Consider the following 22,211-nt stretch of genomic DNA (forward strand, 5'->3'; position numbering starts at 1 on the left):
TTATAAATTTGTCAATCATTGGCTGTGCTTTTTTAATGTCCGAAACAGTTGCTCGTCCCATGTTGTATTCTTGTACCAGCTTTGCTGCTTTCTCTCCTTTAGCAAGTCATTGTAAAATCTCCTTCTTCTGCTCGATGGTTAGTGGTGTACGTTTTCTCTTCATAGATGACATGGTAAAATAGCGTAGGGATAAGTGTAGATCGTACTCGTGACAAAGTCGTTGCGTGAATGATTATATTACAGAAAATGTTCTCGTTTTAAATCATTGTGCACGTCAATCATTTTTACCTGTGAATTATTTTATTCATGCTGAGCAAAGGAACGACTGTGATCAAACAACAGTCCGACACGGACGTGCTAAACACGCGATGATGCAGTGTGTGTCGGTAACACCACTTTCATCATGGTAAACAAAAGTTGTAACATAGCAAGTCCGTCAAAACAAAGAGGTGACAAGAACCCCATTCTTCAAATCTTTTGTTAACAAACAATGGAGATAAAAAATGCAGTCCTGTTCCGTAAATAAAATACACTTTTACACTTGGGACTTTGGAAACATGTTCGGATAATCTGTAATTCGGATAATCGGTATTCAGATAATCAAGGTTTGACTGTATAGACAATGATACTTAAAATATTGACCATATATGGTAATGTTGATGGAAAGAACAATCAAATGCTATATATGGTATATAGTTTATAGTATATGGAATATTATACAACCATACATTGATTTTCATTTACCCCATTGAGCGCCATAAGTTTTTACGCCAACATTTGAAAAACTGATTTTGTGTATGCTAATGAAAGTTGATGTAAGGGATCCCTCCATTCTTAGATATGCAGTGTTTGTTTCGCATGGCTCTCTCGTTTTCAACAATACCTTGGTGATAATTTGCAAATAAGCTAATTTAAAAGGTCTATTGATAGTAAATTTGCTACTAACAGTAATTTTAGTCTAAAAAAATTAACAATTACTATAAAGGCATACGAAATTAAATTGTTTCAATGGAAATTTGGGAATTCAAAAACCAGTGAATTATGCTCAAAATTAGGTCAAAATTGTGAAATTAATGGAAGTAAAAAATAATGCTTCTGCAATACAGGTTGAATAAAAAGCATGACATTACTTACCACTGGGGAGTCTCTCTCCCGCATAGGTTAACACTTCTGGTGGATTAACTATTGACTGGATATCTTTACTCCTATTGATCACATAATATGGACAAAGTAGGCCCTCTGTGGTGAGCACCAAGAAGATTGGTGCAGGTGGCAAAGTCAGACTGTCATCTGGAGAAGATGGATTTAAACAAACACTGGGATGTTATTTTCTTTTGTCTATTGACAGGCACACGGTGACATCATATGTTTACGTTTGTTCATACACAATCCCTCTATCCTCGGTCTGGAAAAGGTCATTGTATTAGGTGTGAATTGGCCTCCTTCCCTGGCAAAGGCGCGTTGTGGGTATAGGCAAAGCATTGTCACATGATCAACACACAGTCGGTCACTATTTTTGACATCGTCAGTGTTATGTATTTTTTTTTCAACTTAGTTGTTTATTCCAGAATTCAAGTTTTTTGACATAATTTTGTAACCAGGATATATGTATAAGATCAAATTTTAGATGGCGAGTAGTTCTTTAATTCATCTAATTTACTAGCAGCGACGCATTTTCGCAACAAATTTTCATACCTTTATACCCAGAAATTGTTCATGTTTTGGGGTGATTGAAATGAACTCTATTTTATTTACCCTACTTCTCGGCACAAAACCAATATTTGTCTTCGATTTTGACATTTTATAGTCGAAACATATCATTAAAATTTGGTGGGCTGATTTGTTGTGTCACACCACATTTTATTTACATTAAATTGGGCGATTTTTATGCATGCTTTTTCAATCGTAAATGCAAATGGCAAATTTTGAAATGACTAAAAACATCATTTATATACAAAAATTTAAGCATTGTTTTATATTTTGCATCGAATAAAGTCATTAGTTGTTGTATAGTTGACCTGAACTGTTATGAACCCCCAAGAATCAGAAATATCACAGGTTTTTCGATCGGCTACGTTAACATGAACGACGCCAGCATTTTGATACCGGTATGCAAAGTTTTTTCCCTATTAAAACTAGAAAATGAACATAATTCCCGATATTAATCTTTACATGTCAGGAACTGGATGTTTATGAGGTGATAGGCTGGTTTTAACACATATCATGGTTCAAAAACCACAAATTTCATACTGCTAATTTAGTTTACATGTTTTTTTTTTAGTTGTGATTGTCCGAATTTGAAATCATACAATGAGGTATCGCTTTGCATGACGGTAAATTTGCCGATTTTAATGAATATTCTTACGATATTGTAATCTGTCTGACTTCCTGAATCCCTCAGCCCGGGAGTGAATGGTTTGTTCACCCGCAATGTGGTTCGAGACAAAAGAAAGCTAGTCGTTTCCAGACCGGGGATAGAGCGACTGAGGTTCATAGCAGCAATGTGAATTATTCTGAACCTCAAACACTGATGATTTACTGCCTGGATTCTCGTATAACAATTTCCAATTAGATGGGGAGCAACAAGCACTTTACAGAAAAATGGTTGGACAGACGATATAATGAAATACCATGTACTCACTGATTACTAATTCTTGCTGTGAAGTTAAATCCAATGCCAGTCCCATAGGATATGTATCTTCATTGTTAGCTAGAGGCATCTCTATTCTCGCTGCATCTTCAAGACTCCATCTTTCCCACTCCGGCTCTACATCTTGTTTTCCCATCACCACTACCTCTAAAGCATTACCCTGTGCCGTCAAGACTAGGTTCCTAAAACATAAGTAGACATGAAATGATCTTGATTAAATCTAAATTGTATTTTTCTCAGAAACGTATCTCAGTCGGTACCTTGCTGAAATTACTGTACTATTCTCCTGATTCACAAATGAGAGATTCTGTGCCTAATGCGTGAAATGGAGTTTAAGTTACAAGGAATATGAAGATTTTAATCAGATAAGTACAACTACAGCAGTTCTTAAAATTATTTAGATAGTCAGATTGATTGGACAACACTTTGGCGTTTGCGTTATACTTGATAGCACAACTGTTTGAGAATTTGTCTGAATAATGTTCTGACACAGGTTCATAAAGATTTGTTCTTGTTCAAAATTACTGTGGCTTGAGTGACCCTCAGATATTTATTGTAAATTTACATAATTATATGTACTGGGCCTGAGACTTTATATCTATGACAGAAATTATCTATTATATTACTGTTAAAAAACTTTATTTTAGCTGTAATTAATTTTCGCTGAAAAGGCTTTTTGGGCATTTTGTATGGAGTTTATTTTCCCTGATTTTTGACGAGTTAAACATAAAATACTTTATTTTTAAAGTGATGTGATTGCAGTGGTTTTTTTTTTTAACCAGACGACTGATATACAGAAAAACAACACATGCAAACACATACAAGATAAAACTTATTGGCAATTAACCAGTTCCCTATTTTCATCACAAAATAGTCCCATTTATAGTCTGCACTTTCCTTCCGAAGATTGTGACAAAAACAGCCAAATTATTTTGAGAAAAACTTAATATTGACTCAAATTTTGTGCTGGCTCCAACATATTGAAGAATATAAAAAAAAAGTGCAGAAAAAAAATGGGCGAGAAAGACTGGTGGACAAAAGGTTACTTGAGCATAAGCCCCTCTCCGAGTATAATCCAGCCCTCTGTTTTTAGACATTTAACGAGTTAAAGGCATTCCCGAGTATAGGCCCAGGGTGTTTTTCTGAGCGTCGATGACATTTTATATTAAAATATGCATGTAAAAAGTGTATTTCATTGCATAATAATCATGATTGGTACGGTAGTTTGGTTCCTGCTTTTACAAGATTAATTTCAGAGTGCATGGCGGGCAAACGTACGGAACATGGTTTGCACTTTGTCTATTGTGTTATTTACTCAGGATGAACCCCGATGTTTCTTTTGAGTAGTAGTTTTCAAAACGCCAAAAATGAAACCTGGTCATTGAACATCGTTTTACTTTTAAGAACAATCGTGACCATTGAGTCTATCGTGAATCGGGTGTGAACGAGCAAACGATTCTTCGACATGACTAATTAGCGACCATGAAAAGTTTAAATATTTCCTCAACCCTCAGTTTTTAGGGAAATAAAATCAATGTTTTTTTTGTCGACATCAGTGTTAACAGAATGCATTTTAACATCGTGGTAACTTCTTCAATAATCGGAAAACTTAGTCTGTACGACTCACTCAGCATTTTGATTGGTTAACCAAAGACGTGACTGTTAGGTCAAAGCAAGTTGTTCAGGTCAAATCAAGATTAAAAAAACTATGGCGGTAATTACTTTGTATTGAGAGTTTGCATACACTCGAAAACATTCCACAAGAATGATAATGATAAAGATCTTGCCTTCGACTGTTTTCCCACATACCTTACCCATTTTTGCATCGTAAATTCAGACAGTATGTAAACCATATTGTAATAAAACGTGTGTATTTTTATGAACATGTTTGTTGCTTCATTAATTAAAAGTGTTGTGGAAATCATGACTCGTTTTGCATTTTTTTCCTCAAAAAGACGTAATATTTCTCCGAGACCGGCGCTGTTAAGTAGAAAAATGGTTACAATTTTAAACCCCCCAAAAAATTATCTTTTCTGAGGTGGTCCTTGAGTAAAAGCCTACCCCCCCATTTTACAGTATTTAAAGTATGTGGTCAAAGGCTAGCAGCCATTAAAGATTTTTCAGTTCAGTTGTAAATAACATGTAGTCCCTTTATCATTTTTAAATAAGAAACAAAGCTAATAGAGTAAATATTTGAGGCCGTAACATTGAAGGCAATATTTAACAAACATAAAATGTGGAATTTGTAGTGGGATGTTCAAGTTTGAATCAAATGTATATCCCAAAATAGAAATTGTTGATGACATGTTGAAATTTGGATGAAAATGGCCACCACAAACTGGCATGCCATGGTAAAGCATTATGTCTTGCTTTAGTACCAATATAAAATCAAATTTAGGCATGCCAGTTAAATAAGATAGACAGCCACACAGATTGATGAATGAAACCCCAAAGTTTCTGTTTCAGACTACGAATAACCGGTACTAAAAATTAGCTTACCATTCTGGGATGTTAAGGAAATAATAAACCTGGTTTCTGTCCTCTCCTGATCCGTAACACACATCTTCTAAATTTGTGTACACAACAGCCCCAGTTTTCTGTGAAAAATTGATAAACATAACTAAAGTATATAAAACTTGTCTCTCATGCTTACAGTATTTTACAAGAGTTGCGCAAACTTTACATATAACAACATTAGTTCTTTTCCTTTCCTTTTTCCTGACTTTCTTTCCAAAATATTACATTATTGAGTTTGATTATGCTTACAATATTGTTATTTTTGAGTAGCGTTATACTTTCAAGTTGTATTCCTTGCCAAATTTTGTTTGAAGCCTTTTGCATGACAATAATTTAACAGTTATGATATTCTCCGTTCAAGATTGCATATACATAGATGAGTACATGTATCAAAAAAACCAACATTCAATGTAAAGCATTTTCTTTTAAGATTAGTCAAGATATGCACACCAGATTCTTTAGTTGTTTTTCATATAGTGATTATGTCTGTCTGTTTTAACAACATAGGTTCCATTGATTTTAGATCCCCTCCCTTGTCTGACTTTCTTTCCAAAATATTAAATTACAGAGTCTGTATGCGTACAATCTGATTAAAATCTGATGTAGGTATAGGTTTTTTTTTGAAATTTTTATATTTTTATATGGTAGTTTTGTTTATTTATGACTTTTTTTTTACTTGCTGTTATTGTTTTGTTTTTTAACATTTCCTGGTAAGGCGACCAAGATACAATATTTAAACAAGCAGCCTATCGGCCGAGATAGCTCCGCTGTTAGCAATGCATATGTCAATTAAAGAACTGAAGACATCATTAGAAAATGAACAATATGTAATATAAAAGCAATCAGACTTACAGTTTTTAACAAGAAGTCGAAAATATCACTTTCTACCAAAAATATTCACCAAAATTAGAGAATTGAAGATATCATCACGAAATGAACAAATCTGAGAAAGGTCTACATGTAGTATCTATATATGTAATATCAAAGCAATTGGACTTGCGGTTTTTAACAAGAAGTTGAAAATATCCCTTTTTACCAACAAGTAGCCTCTCGGCTGAGATAGCTCCGCTGTTAGCAATGCACATTTCAATTAAAAAACAGAAGATATCATTAGAAAACGAGCAATATATATAGTATCAAAACAATCAGACTTGCGGTTTTCAACAAGAAGTCGAAAATATCACTTTTTACCAAAAATGACAAAAATATTCATCAAAATTAGAGAATTGAAGATATCATCATGAAATGAACAAATCTGAGTTAGAACCACATGTACCGGTAGTACCTATATATGTAATATCAAAGCAATTGGACTTCAGGTTTTTAACAAGAAGTCGAAAATATCACTTTTACCAAAAATATTCACCAAAATTAGAAAATTAAAGATATCATTACAAAATGAACAAATCTGAGAGAGGTCCACATGTAGTACCTATATATGTAATATCAAAGCAATTGGACTTGCGGTTTTTAACAAGAAGTCGAAAATATCACTTTTTACCAAAAATGGCAAAAATATTCACCAAAATTAGAGAATTGAAGATATCATCACAAAATGAACAAATCTGAGAAAGGTCTACATGTAGTATCTATATATGTAATATCAAAGCAATTGAACTATTGGTTTTTAACAAGAAGTCGAAAATATCACTTTTTACCAAAAATTACAAAAATATTCACCAAAATTAGAGAATTAAAGATATCAACATGAAATGAACAAACCTAAGAGAGGTCTACCCAAGGTACATATACACCAAGTATCAAAGCATTCAGGCTTGTAGTTTTCAAGAAGAAGTCGAAAAAGTAAAATATTGACACGAACGACGACGACGACGGACAATCACTCATATGACAAGCTCCGCTCGACAAAGTCGACAGCGGAGCTAAAAATTTAATAACAGCAAGTAAAACCAAAAACAAAATTCATAAACAAACAAAAAAACTAAATTTAAAGAAAAAAAAATTGGAGTCTATAACATCAGATTTTAAAAAGATTTTTACAATGTTGGTTGGCATCATAAAGCCTAACAATGTTTCTGGTAAAAATATATATCACAACTGAACAAGTGGACAGGCCAGGCCCAAAAAAAGAACTTCTTTTCAATTTTATGGGGGTTTGGGAGTTCACTTTTTCTCCAAACGGTAATTGTTGTGCTGTCACAAGATACACACAAGATCTGACTTTATACAGACAATAAAATGATATTCTCATCTGGTTTATAAATGATGTGTAAAATATTTTATTTTAGCTGGAATTAATTTTCCTGAAAAGACACTTTGGGTGTTTTGTATGTATAGAGTTGAATACATACTAGGTACCGTAAAAGGTATATTCGCCGGATATATATTTTCACTGACACAACAGTAGGAAAAATATATTCTAAGTGTAATTTTTTACAGTAACAATTTTTTTGTATTACAAGAATCATTCAAGGTAATAATTTACAGTTTTTTTGCATTCTATATAACAAATCTGAAATAGAAATATTATTTGATGTTGTCATTATCAAATACCAGAAAACCTGACATACATACCGGTGCGTTAACAATGACCACACTGGGTTGATCCGTCGTCCCGACAACGCTATATGCCGTCATAAACGAATAGGTCGATAACCACAGCACACTAACAACTATGCAAGATAAAAAAATTTTATTTACTCATATTGAAATCATTTTTTTTTTTTTTACGTCATATCAGAGGTACATTACTTGGGGTTTGCAACTCGCATAGTACTGTATGGTGACATCATGTCAAGATCCCATTCAAGTCTCATCTCGTAGATAGCGAGACTGAGGCTACGACCTTCTGACATGACACATATCAATGTTCAAGGTTTGTAATGAAAAAATAAAACTTTTCTTGTCGCTATCATAGTGAAAAATGTAATACATCGAAAATGTACAGAAAATATAGTTCTCGTAATCCGTCATACCGTGGGCAGCTATTTTGATCCACCTGGACATCCCAGTATCCTAGTTACCTCGGGCATGCGCATTCGCATTTTTCTGAGTTGGAACGCTTATGCGAGAGCGAGATTGTGACGGGATCTTGGTATCATGTCACCGTAGTTACAAACCCCAAGTAATGTACCTCTGGTCATATATATGTTTGGAACGTCTAGTTTGTTTGATTTGTTTCTCGGCCAATTGTGAAGATTTTTTCACAGGTTTTACACAAAACCTGGAGTTTTGAGGGCACAGATTTAAAAAATAAAAGTTAATATTTTGTGTTTTCTGGATGCGTACTGGACCTAACATTAGGTAGATTGCCATTCACATCTCTGCCCTAATGTTTGAACAGGTGTTGACTGATACAAGTTAATAAAAACTTGTCTATTTTGTTGCATTTGGGACCAAAGTACCAACCCTGAAAATTATATACGAGGGTTTTTTCACACGACTCAACTTCCATACCTTGTATAACGACATTATTGTCAAAGACGCTGGGCTCACTGATTTCTCTCTTTTTTTCTAGTGTTTTGGAATACTGTACCAATTTTCCAGCTAGCGTACCACAAACAATCTGTTTTCCCTTAGGGCTCCAGCAAACTGCAAACAGAGAAGTGTAAATGGTAAAACACATAGTATAAACCTATCTAACAAAACAAACATTCTCAGTCAAGTTCAAGTCCAAGTTCTTTATTGATAGTATATAGTTTTTCATATTCATTCCATAGTCTCCTGTCAGAATTAAATATATCTGTGAAGGAACTGCAAACCATCCAGAAAGAAAAAATCTCTGAATTAACAGCACTCCAATAAAAACTATAAAAAAACAAAAGCACTTAGTAATACAGACCCACCACCAGAGGGAAGCATGAAAGTTAACCGTCTTACTTGCACTGATTCCATTATCACTGTCCAAGCAATGCAGCTGTGCAGCAGTGGAATTGCTGATATCCCATAATGATAACGTCCCTTTGTTACAACACGCAGCGAACATACTTGCATGAGCTACATCAGGATTCCATTTTAAATCAAGTAACGGTGCTGTATTTCCCGGTATCAGTATCTCGCTACAAAATGGCAGGGGATCTTTAGCCTGAAAAAAGTGAAAATCAAAGCGTCACAATTATTTAACCATTTCAATACCATCATTTTTTTTCCCACCAAAATTTGCATGCAGTATTATTCAAATTTGCATTTAATTTTCTCTAATTTCTTTTGAACATAGTTTCCCTCACAAGCATTAATCAAAATTGTTGTTTGTAGAAGGCATTAAAAGTTGACTTTTGAGTTACATTCAAGATGAAATGATAGATGGAGATTTGACAGTGTCTCCTAAAAACATACTGAAAGTGTTATAAAAAAAGTCTAAATAATGCTGATAAAACTAAAATTAGTGGCATATTTTGACATAAAATTGCCATTTCTATATGCGCTAAAATATATACATGTATGACAAAAACACACAAGTAGAATTCTTCTTTAAGAAAGGCTACAGAGTAAATAAAATAACTATAAATCTATTTCTTATAACTGATAGTTCACAAAACTCACCATGTTAACAAATGCTCTCACATCATAACAATTTACAACCGTATTAGTATTGTCATTGAAGCACACAGACAAAGTGAGACTGTCCGCTGAGAGAGAAATGTGACAGGGCATTACTGCTAACTTCACTTTTCTTACAACAGGGACAGCTGAAACTGAAAAAGAAAAAAAGAATATATGAACAAGAGAAAAGTAACTTTTCACTTTTCCTGCCAGGTAACAAAAAATACAAACCATACAAATATGTGCTATTCCAAATATGGCATGGTATGCAATACATAACTATCCATATATGGTTAGACAGACAAATATGGCATGGTATGCAATACATCACTATCCATATATGGTTAGACAGCCAAATATGGCATGGTATGCAATACATCACTATCCATATATGGTTAGACAGCCAAATATGGCATGGTATGCAATACATCACTATCCATATATGGTTAGACAGCCAAATATGGCATGGTATGCAATGCATCACTATCCATATATGGTTAGACAGCCAAATATGGCATGGTATGCGATACATCACTATCCATATATGGTTAGACAGCCAAATATGGCATGGTATGCGATACATCACTATGCATATATGGTTAGACAGCCAAATATGGCATGGTATGCGATACATCACTATCCATATATGGTTAGACAGCCAAATATGGCATGGTATGCGATACATCACTATGCATATATGGTTAGACAGCCAAATATGGCATGGTATGCGATACATCACTATCCATATATGGTTAGACAGCCAAATATGGCATGGTATGCAATACATCACTATCCATATATGGTTAGACAGCCAAATATGGCATGGTATGCAATACATCACTATCCATATATGGTTAGACAGCCAAATATGGCATGGTATGCGATACATCACTATGCATATATGGTTAGACAGACAAATATGGCATGGTATGCAATACATCACTATCCATATATGGTTAGACAGACAAATATGGCATGGTATGCAATACAACACTATCCATATATGGTTAGACAGCCAAATATGGCATGGTATGCGATACATCACTATCCATATATGGTTAGACAGACAAATATGGCATGGTATGCGATACATCACTATCCATATATGGTTAGACAGCCAAATATGGCATGGTATGCGATACATCACTATCCATATATAGTTATAGCCATCCAAATATGGTCACAGCCAACCAAATATTTTATCATTTGGAAAAACACCTTTTTGTTATGTTCAATTCAAAATTTTCTCCCAAAAACATGACAAAAAGATTTTGTTTCTCATGCAGTTTTGCATACCAGTGCCTAATATATATATGATAGAATTGGGAAAATTTCATTACATATTATTAGGAAATGTTTTTCAGACAATACATTTGTGAGTGTCGAACTTAATCTTGTATAATCTTAATAAGACAAGACGCATAACTATTTTTTTTTTTCACAATGCAATATCAACATGCTTGCAATAGAAATACTGTAAAACATGTCTTTTTCGCGAGCATGTCTTTTTCGCAAATTTAGCAAGAGAACTGATTCGCTAATTCAAGATGTCGCTAATGACTTTATTATCAATTCAAAACGGCCGCCAAACAAAGAAATCAACAACGACAAGAGAGATTCGCTAAATCAACATTTCGCTATTACGTCATTTTACCACACTTCGCTAAAATTGCATGCCGCTTTTTCAACATGTTTTACAGTAATCAGAAGCTTACCTGTTGTAATAGAGCCTTGTTCGATGTCCAACTTACTCAATTCTGAAGTCTTAATAACCTTGAAACCTAAAAAGATGAAGCAAGAAGATGAAAATTGAGTCATGTCCAGGTGATACTTTACCATTTCAACAATGTAAGATGACATAACTGACACATTGAACTGCAAAGGATCAGACAGAATCACATTGAGCCAATCACTAAGAACATCTGTGAGACAGATCATGATGTGTAATCCTTTCACGCCATAATTATACCTGCCTATATTGATGTGTAACATTTTACATAGTTTTACCTATGTATATTTTTTACCAAATGAACAAAATTTACCATTTCTTACAAATCTTGATCTTGATCCTACATGTATGAAAAAAATTCTGCAGGTTTAATTTTGTGAAAGATGACAAAAGTCGATTTAGGGGGTTCTGCACTTTTTTTTATATTCTTTAATATTTCTCAAAATGAGTTCTAATTTTGGAGCCAACAGACAAAATTTGATTCAATTTTCAGTTTTCACTCAAAAAATATTTCGTTATTTTTGTCCAAATCTTCTGAAGAAAAATACAGACTATAAACATTTTTGGGAATTTGTGATGAAGAGAGGGAACAGGTGATGAAAATATTAATACCTTGGTTTGTATCTGTTATTTAGTACATGCTTGTATGGTAGAATTGTACAAAACGACAAAAGTGAGCAACTATACCTGAATCAACGCCAACAAATGTCAGACCATACTTATTGGATACTGCTACCAAATGTACAACATCTTTTGGTGCCAAAGTTTCAACATTATTATCAAAAATTTTGATTTTACACAGCTGCTTGAAACGAAAAACCTGTTTAAAGAAAAAAGAAGAAATAGTTGAGATTTCTACATGTATTACAGTACAGGTAAATGCTGTTCTAAAGAGCATCCCTCAGTACCGCTTTAGTCTCACTGTTATTAATCAGAGCTAGGGCAGTAAGAAACTGAAATCTGGTGATTTTTTTTATCTATCTTCAGAAAAATACATATTTATTACAATTGTGTCCAGTTGTGATATATTTATTCAACACATAACCATGCATATTATTGACTGTAGTAACAAATAGTGTGAAATATTTTACAGTAAATGTGGCATTATGAGTCCAATTCTAATTTCTTCACAGTCAATTAAAGATTAATTTAATTAGCTGTCACATGACCACATGATGGTTATATTAAAGGTAACCTCCATTTTTATTTCGTGTGAATAATGCGCTTTCATAAAATATACAGTTTGATATGGTTTAAAACAATTATTCTATGAAATAATTAGTATGAATTTTACTTCCTGAAAACATCTACTACATGTACATCCTTTAAAGTATATTTTTGCAAAAATATTGACAATTTTGAAAACCATTGGAGGTTGTAACTGCAAATGCACATTCACAGACAGACGTCAATTAACATAAATTTTTTTTGCCAAGTTCCCTTAAATTTTGCATTCTGCCATGTGAGGGCGCTGCAAATATGTCATTTGTGTGAATTGAACTGTGTACTATGAGATCAAAAATCAATATGGCAGCTACAGTGTACATTGATGTATGTGATTATTTGATTGGTGGAAATATAGCAAAGTAACAACCTTTACAGGAATCCTAATAAATAAGATTTAAAGTTCTCAACTGACTCATTTTGCAATACTGGAGAGTTGAATATTTATACGCGAGATGTTTAAATAAGAAATTGTTAAAAAATTGTGATTGACATGTCAAAATCCTATGTTCTATTCTGATAACAAGCTTGAGACAAAAGAAAAGGTCTGATCAAAACGACTGGCATTCTTGAAATTCAAGTCTAATTGTCCTTGCATTTCTGAAACAAAAAACTTTGATGCCTAAAACAACCGATTTTTGCCCAATCTTCTACGGTTTTTTGATGATATCTTTAATTCAGTCCAGCAGTTAGATAGATTATTTATTAGAGACGCCCGGGGAACTAAATTTTGCCATGTAAATCACTCCGGCGACTAAAAACAATAACAGCCAAGTGGGTAGGGACTTAATTTCAAAAACCTATTTCATATATAGGCCCAAGGGTATGTAATGATATCTTTGATCTTTGTTACATTTGTTAAATTTGTCTACATATTTGTCTACAATATGCATAAAGAAGAAAATGAAGAACATTTACTCATAGTTTGTCCAAAATACAAGACATTACGACAAGATGTGTTCTCACATATAATTCTCCCAAAAAAATTTAACTAATAATGAAAAATTTCAATTTATAATGACAATAAGACAAAATCTCAATTATGCATGTTGCACAATTTATCTTCATGGCATTCCAACAACGCACAAAAAAACATGTGATTTTAACTTATTATATTCTATTCATTTTTTTATATTTTTTTTACTAACTTGTTGTTATATTTTATTTTTTGTATTGATTAATATTTCTATTGCTATATACTTAAAGAAATGTACATTTCTAAAGATGCAATAAACAATTATTATTATTTGTTTGCTTAAGTTTAAAATAAAATATCATATATTACATGTTGTTTAGATTTTCTGAAACTGTTAAAGTCTGAGAAGCTGGTTATTTTTACACCCAAATCCATTATTTGCAGACTAACTGGGAATGATTCATCTCTATCTGTCTTTGGGACTTTCTCGGATTCGGACTTTTCAATGTTGTACTTACGTCTTCAGAAACCTGTCTTTCAGGGGGTCCAAACTCCTGTTCCATTTCAACAAATATTCCACTTATAACGATTAGGTGAATTATCTGGTTTGTCCCCAAACGACGCAAACAATGACGTTTGATCGGTAAAAATAAATCGCTCAACACACTGTTTTTAACTCAAATACTAGTAGCAGAATTCCACAGAGATGGACACTTGGGATGCCGCCATGTTGATAGCGAATCAAGGCCCCCTAACTTTAGAAAGGTGGAACTGTTACTCACTGCATCTTTCTGGAAAGCAGGGAAGACTCCTAAAATTGACCTACATTATCAATAAAATCTTTAATCAATTTCTATAATGCATTTCTTTGATATTTTGTTATTAAACATCTCTGCAAACCATCGACACAAAAAAGCTGCCACAGTGTAATTTTCGGCTTTCATAAAGGTCCTCATCAAATGGCCGCCGTTGATCCCGTGCTGATTTCTGTTGAATTCTTTAATTTTCGCTATATCTGTGATATTTTAACACAACACAACTAGATAGGTTCGATATTTCAAAGACTAAATTACTTTACTATTGAAATAGAAGTTAAAATCGATCCTTTATTCTAGCAGGGGTCGTTTAACTAATTCCTGGAGCAAGACCCGGAAGTTGATCACCATAATAACACCGTGGACACATCCTCGTTAGTGACATCACCACTTTTGCGCAGTATACTGTTGTTGTTTTTTCATTCGTAAAAATGCCTCCAAAATTCAAGAAGCATCTCGACGAAGAAGACGTTTACGGATCAAGAACTACAGAGAGAGTGAGTATAAATTTGAAACTGAATGAAAACTAATCAATTTATCAAGAACAACAAAATACGTCCAAAAATAAATGAATGAATAAAAAATACATGCACGCGGAGACAAAAATAGAGTGAACAGTTACGTAACTGCTCATTAGTCATCAGAAGTCACATGGTATGTCGCATTCACGCCATACATGTACATTTGATGGTCTGAACTAAATTTATTTTTCTGGACAATGTTAAAATGAAAATACGTTATTACCAAAACTGATTTTAGTGTGTGATTCACAAAAATATAAACTATAGTTTTGCATTTTTTTATTTATACATTATTAATTTTTTTTTTTATTTGCTCTATCGGAAAAGCATATAAATGAACCACAGTCCCTCTATCTATGATAGAGGGACTGTGAATGAACCAAAAATCACATTTTGTTGTATGCTGAATAATTAAAATATTTTGATTTTGACAAAAGAAACACCTGTAATTTACATAAGCACATGTGCTACTAGAAGGATGAATACAGTGAGTGGATTAATCATTAAAAGCTTTGACTTATTATTATTATTTTGCAGGACAATTTATTAGGGGATTACCATGACGATCCAGAAGAAGATTATAATCCTTTCTACAGTTCCGGAGGAAATGGTAGTATAACCAAGTAAGTAGATTTGTATTACACCATGGATACAATGTCTTTATTGCTGCATAATATCACCATATTAATTAATATTAATTATTCATTATATCTTTATATATTAATTTTACTTTGATCTTTGATGTAACTTATAAAAAAGAAACAGCAAACAATAAACAAAATACATGCAAATTATTTTTTCCTCAACTGAGTTTTAAGCTAGACACTTTGTTTCAGGATAATGTTGCTATGATTTTTGTGGGCTGCGAAATGTGTATTTTTTTTCTGTTAAAATTTTTTTTCATTATCTTCTTTTCTCAATGGTCAACCCCGTATTTAAAAAAAGAACCAACAAAAACATGTTCAGAGGTGTGCTACACTTAATTAATTAATCAATTAATTAATTTATGCTGAATAGACTTTTTGGATGTTTTAAATTTGTATATTTATTTTCACTGATTTTTGATGAGTTTAATGAAAAAAATGATATGTCACATAATTTCACATGTTAGTTGTCATTTTGGACAAAATGTCCTAATCTAATTTTGAAACAACGTCATTTTTGCAAATTTGTAAAAATCAGTTGATTCTCATGTACATGCATTTCCCTTGATCCTTGATTGCTTTCACACAAAGCCTGGAAAATAACACAGCCATGATCAATCTAGTAACTCATTTTGTATACATTATGTGCTTTCAGAGTACAAGGCCAGGTGGATGAAGTGGTTAACATTATGCATGATAATATTAACAAAGTTATTGATAGGGGAGACAAACTGGATGACTTACATGACAAGTCCGGTAAGTTTGCAACAGTTCCTGACAAATTGTAGGTCCGTGTTTGGTTTAACACATCACCGGCTGAGCGCCTCTACAGGTAGCTGAAATACATGGTCAGCATGCGTTCTGTTAGAGTCCATAACTGTAGCATCATAATGGAAATGGCAAAATTTTCCGCTCTATTTTCTGCTTGTAGTTTCATCTCACATTTGATAGGTTTAAACTCCTCACACAGTGGTTTTACCGGTATTCCTGGATTGATTCAAGCACATGTGAACTTTAACACTATTAAAATCAGTTGTTAATCCTACATTCCACTTCCAGGCTCTAATTTGCATTTGAATCGCAACTGTGATGCAGATACATAGCATGATTTATATGGTTAATCTTATATGCTTGGATGTGCTTCCCCAAAATTCTAAATTAAATGCAATCCAATGCATCCAATTCTGTAGATGAATTTTTGCCAATTTTGCAAATCCTTGAAAATCACCAAAATTTTGTAGGATATTTAGAGAATATTTCTCAGGGGTCATACAATACGGAAACCATCAAATTTGCAAAGAAATTCCAGCATTAAAAATTAAGTGGTTTACAGTTATTGTAATACTAGCATGATATGATTTTGTGTGTGCACCTTTGATGACAAACTTGCTATGTATATTGTATCAGAATTAAAGGTGGAAAAGACAAAAATGCTGCACTTGTTAACCTTTTCACCACCAGTTTCTGTATTTCATCACAAATTCACAAAATAGTCCCATTTATAGTCTGCACTTTCCTTCAGAAGATTGGGACAAAAATAGCCAAATTCAATGAATAAAAACTGAAAATTGACTACAATTTTGTCTGTTGGCTCTAAAATTAGAGTTCATTTCCAGAAATATTTAAGAATATTGAAAAAAGTAACAGAAAGATTTGGGTGCAAAAGTGAAAGAAATAGGGGTGAAAAGGTTAACCAAGCTTAAGATTGCACACTGGGGTCAGGTTGACCTTTGACCTCCGTAGATGTTGTGTGTTTTGGTTTATTTTTATATTTAATTTCCAGTGAAAAAGTAAAATGATATTGTTGTCTTTATACAGAGGAATTAGCAATCAATGCAACTCATTTCAAAGTGACCGCCAAGGGTTTGAAGAAGGCCATGTGCTGGCAAGCATGCAAGGTAGGCATACACTGTCTGCAAAGATACCAGCATGCACTATACGATGTGTCCATTGCACATCACAGAGTCAGTTACTGAATCTTTATTTTGATACAAACAATCTATGTAATCTATATATTTATAAGAAGAGACACAGTTGTCAATAACTGTCGCATATATGGGACAATTTATCATTCTGACAGTGATTGGTCCTTCAGAAATTACCTACCTATTATCTTGGTCTGTGCAACAGTCAAAGTCGCCATCTTTGTTTTTATATGAGACCTATATTTTGTGCATATGAGATATTTCCGCTGGCAAGTAAAATCTGCTAAGTTAGATTCATGTCTAAAATAACAATAGAACTTGTCATTTCACTGGAAAATTTGTGAATTGAAAAACCCAGTCCATATAAAAATTACAATGTAGAAAGCAATCTTGCAATTCCAAAAGTTAACCTGACCATTTCTCAGCATAATGTAAAATTTGCATCTGTTAAACATTGGAACTCACTCCCAGCCTCATAATAGAACACACTTCAAAAACACATTAAAGCACTACCTACTAATTAAACCTTTTACCTTATCAATATGCTTTTACACATCAGATTTGTTATTTTCTTTTATTTCCTCCTTCTATACGTTGTATATTACTATTCTTGGATGTCCTACCTACCTAACTCCATTTTAATTGAATTATTCTAATCATTATTTAATCATTTAACCAGTTTTATCACCATAATATCATACAATAAGTTGGTTCTTGGACTAGATTAGTTCAGACGAACTATTTTCCATGGACGAAGCCAAAAAATTTCAAACATCCTTTTTTTTTTCTTTCTCACATTGTTTGTTTTTCTGTTGTATATTTTCTGGTGAAATCAATCAATCAATTAAACTTGCCATAACGGACAATGTAAGAGTTTGAATATCACGCCTATTATTACACATAGACCCATTGAGTCCAGTATCCGTGATTAGATTTAACCCATTGAGTGCCAGATATTTTTCACGCCAAAAATTCTGTGCAAATAATTTCACATTTTGGACAATTTTTACTAAATTGTGTCATCGTTTTGGCCCATAAAGACAGTTTTAGATATTGCTATTAGTTTTTGATGAAAAAGTTTGTAAATTTTTATCAATATTTCATGAGGGGAGGAGCTGACTGTACTGAAAAGAATTGTGTCCCCCCTGATGCTGCACGGTAGTCTACCTGATTAATGAACATGATTTTTGTGTTTTTGTTTGACAGATGAGGCTGATATTGTTCCTGGTCATTCTTGTTTTACTGTTGGTTATAATTGGTATGTATACATTATTTGATTTTATTGTTTATCAAACAAAACTGTGTAGAGGAAGCTCTATTCTATTGCACTCTGGGCAGAACCAATCAATGGTTTAATTTAGTAGGTGAAAGAGGAAAGAACCACTAGATTAGATTGGTCAAAGTTTGAAAACAAGGACCTGTGGAATGAGCTCAGTCAACCGTGCCCCTATCTGTGGGGAGGTGTGCGTCCCTAAGCTGTATTTCAGTCATGCCTGGGTCGATCACATTCAAATTTCACACATACATAGTACATCTTGGGATACATATGCACGGGCATTTGTTTCAAGATAGCCAAAAAACAGCCATTCTATTCATGAAGATCAAGCATTTCTGCCATTCCAGAACAGGGTTTCAGTCAAGTGTTGATTATGTTCAATCTTGGTACATACAATAGATATAAAACACATTATGGGACATTTACGCTTATAATTCTGTTTTTGAAATTGAATTAAAAATGGCCGACTGGCAGCCATTTTGTTTTAATGAATACTATTCAAACTTTATATATTTCCTAAACTCACAGGGACCATGTAATGTTAATTACTTGTTTATATTTCAGTACCTATCATCATAAAATATATGAAGTAACGAATCCATTTAAATCCACTAACGGCAATACTCGCGTGTCATACAAGACTCTCTATTTGGGGAAACATTACAGAAGAAGGCTGTGGCTATCTATTTTTCTACGCTGAAATACTGGTTTTATGAAATAGTTGTTACTGTTTGTCATGAGTACATACATTATGCACTCACCTGTCAGCCATGATGTAAGTTAATTTGTACCTCACGACGTGCACCAGGCATCAACTGCTGAACCATCATGGCCGACAGTGCTGTAAGGGGCTTTTAAGTTATTTATGTTACACACTGTTGACAATTTCCAAAAAGATCTTCTCTTGAGGGACATTATAAATATTGATGTGAAATCTATCCAAACTGAATGAAAAACATTGTTTACAATGGCAGTTTATAGATTTTTAAGAGATCATCAAATCTACATGTATGGACTTTTGGCTTAGACATTACTTGCAACTGGAATTTGGAAGAAACTTGATATAAAAATTTAATTATTGGTGTAACATTGAAATTTCAATATTCGATTGTTCAATTTCAAAACAAACTTATACTGAGTGAATACTGAACTGATGTTGTACAAAGTTAATTTCACAGGTAAAACTTTGAACATATTCCATTATGGTGTTTGTATGGTTTATATATGTTTTGTGGTGTATGAATCAGTGCAGATTGGTAGACTAGACACTCCATTCAGGTGATGGTTTCCTTCATCACTGCCATTTTGGGGTTACCAACCCAATGAGGAAATGCATCCATTGGATAATACAACCGTGCTTTCACGATGACAGTCTGGTGTAAAATGTTTCTCCTGATCATTTCATTTGTTCATTATTAGTGAAAGCCGCTGTGATTTTAACACTGCCATACTTAACCTTTTCATCACAAATTCACAAAATAGTCCCGTTTATAATCTTCTTTAAAAGATTGGGACAAAAATAGCCAAATTTTTGGGGGTAAAAACTAAAATTGTCTGTTGGCTTCGAAATTCAGGTTCTTTTCCAAATATATTGAAGAATATTAGAAAAAAAGTGTAGAAAAATTTTGGGAGAAAGTTTAGTGCTGAAAATGTTAATGTGTTCTTCACCAAGTATTCTAAAACATCGCCAACTTGTAGGCATAGCGATAAGTTGGTCTTGTCAAAATTTGGGTGCAACATTTTTCACATTTTTACATAACTTTGTTCATTTGGAAACAAACAGACATAAGTTGCTATTGGCCTTGATCAAAATTCTGGGAAAACTATGGAAAAATTTTCTGAAAGATGACAGAAGTTGACCTTGGGGCATGGTCACTGGCTCATGTCAAACCCATACCCCAAACAGATTTACTGGACATTAATACAAGTTGAATAAAATGATGAATACGTCTTAAAATTATACAACATACAAAAATACTTACTGATGAAGAAACCCACAATTTTTTTTATTCAGGCCCTATTAGATACATTGTTGCTATGGTAACCAGAAATGTGCAGTGATACGTATATCTGCTTTAGTTTTGTACTGATAGATTTGTTAGTATCGTCACCCAGATTGTATTGAACAATACAAAGCGTGTAAAAAGCTTGTAAAATGTTTCTTGATGTTGACAAACCATATGCCGTAATGATACAATGTGTGCTAATATTTAGAGGAATACTACCACTATCCTTGGAACCTTACTTACCTCCCAGCACACGCCCAGCTTTGCTCGGTGACTACAGAACATAAAAAAAGCCACTGAAGAATTGCTGCAAACTCTGCAGATAGCACTATACCTTTCTGAAGGAATGTTCCTTCTAAGCAAATTTGGAATCGAGAAATATCGTAATTTCATCTCAAAATCACCTTGCATCAGGTGTTTTTGAATACAAAAAGCAACAAATTACAAGAGGATGTCTCAATTACACTGAGAAACCTTGTCACCTGACTGAGAAACCTAGTCACCTGACTGAGAAACCTTGTCACCTGACTGAGAAAACTTGTCACATGACTGAGAAACCTAGTCACCTGACTGAGAAACCTTGTCACCTGACTGAGAAAAGATCACAAAAATAAGGCTGAGAGTACCCACTTCTGGAATTCTGGTACCGGTAACATTTAGAGAATTCTGGTACCGGTAACATTTAGAGAATTCCGGTACCGGTAACATTTAGAGAATTCTGGTACCGGTAACATTTACCTAAACAAAAACACCATGAATTTATCAACCATGCATCAATTTGAGTATCGCACGACTTTTAGTCAAGTCATAAAAAAAATTTTTATAGAAATATATCCATTTGTCTTTAAATACAATACTGACATGATTTATCTATTTATTTATTGTATTTTGTACATGGTAACTGCATGTGAATCTGAGAAATTCAAAATTTTGTATCATACTGCATTTAACTGGGGTTCTTTAGCTAGGAAGTCAGTGACTTAACAATTTATCAGTACAATATGTTTTTAATGTATAATATATTAGGCTACTCTCTATATAAAAAGGGGTAGACCATTTAAAATCATGAGGTGGGCTTGCCTTGGGGGAAAAAGTTTCTGAAAATATCTTTACAGTAATTGCATTAGACGTGTATTGTTGTAACAAAAATGAGAACAGAAATACCACATCTAACAAAACAAAAAAGCCCCCCACCCCCAATTTCAAATGGTCTACTTCTATTTCTTTGCTGTTAATATTTTGATGAAAATTGTTTTAAATTTCTATTTAATTAAATAGAATTAAACTGTTTTTGGTAAAATTGTGAAAAAATATTTGAATGCACGCACATGTGGACAGAAAATTCTGTGCAATCAATAATGCGTTTATTTTTTTGGTGAGATGTTGGTGATCATTAAAAGAATAAATTACTACATTCTGCTCCAAAGTGGCATCAGTTTTACTTCCATAGTCTGCTTCATGAATATTGAAAAACATTCTATAATT

At 33.4% G+C, this 22,211-nt stretch overlaps 2 protein-coding genes across 3 annotated transcripts in view; one reads left to right on the forward strand and one right to left on the reverse strand.

Annotated features, from left to right (window-relative positions):
• The window catches only part of LOC100378499 (uncharacterized), a 55,923-nt gene extending 41,638 nt beyond the window's left edge, over positions 1–14,285 (reverse strand). For both annotated transcript variants that reach the window (XM_085492214.1, XM_085492213.1), the window contains exons 1-10: positions 14,058–14,285; positions 12,087–12,219; positions 11,386–11,451; positions 9,671–9,822; positions 9,008–9,212; positions 8,585–8,719; positions 7,703–7,800; positions 5,150–5,247; positions 2,642–2,832; positions 1,135–1,290 (exon numbers count right to left, since the gene is read on the reverse strand). In XM_085492214.1, the coding sequence (XP_085348340.1) occupies positions 1,135–1,290; positions 2,642–2,832; positions 5,150–5,247; positions 7,703–7,800; positions 8,585–8,719; positions 9,008–9,212; positions 9,671–9,822; positions 11,386–11,451; positions 12,087–12,219; positions 14,058–14,102 (1,279 nt within the window). In that variant the 5' untranslated portion in view covers positions 14,103–14,285. The remainder of the gene's footprint in view (positions 1–1,134; positions 1,291–2,641; positions 2,833–5,149; positions 5,248–7,702; positions 7,801–8,584; positions 8,720–9,007; positions 9,213–9,670; positions 9,823–11,385; positions 11,452–12,086; positions 12,220–14,057) is intronic.
• Positions 14,286–14,506: 221 nt separating this feature from the next.
• LOC100378199 (vesicle-associated membrane protein 4-like) lies at positions 14,507–19,428 on the forward strand. Its single transcript, XM_002730550.4, has 6 exons — positions 14,507–14,851; positions 15,413–15,498; positions 16,175–16,275; positions 17,338–17,417; positions 18,651–18,702; positions 19,285–19,428. Exons 1-6 carry the CDS (start codon positions 14,786–14,788, stop codon positions 19,311–19,313), a joined length of 414 nt encoding a protein of 137 aa, XP_002730596.1. The 5' UTR covers positions 14,507–14,785; the 3' UTR covers positions 19,314–19,428.
• Positions 19,429–22,211: the final 2,783 nt, after the last annotated feature.

The sequence above is a fragment of the Saccoglossus kowalevskii genome, chromosome 17 (assembly GCF_978046115.1).
Source record: "Saccoglossus kowalevskii chromosome 17, keSacKowa6.1, whole genome shotgun sequence".
In the NCBI taxonomy this organism is placed as follows: domain Eukaryota; kingdom Metazoa; phylum Hemichordata; class Enteropneusta; family Harrimaniidae; genus Saccoglossus; species Saccoglossus kowalevskii.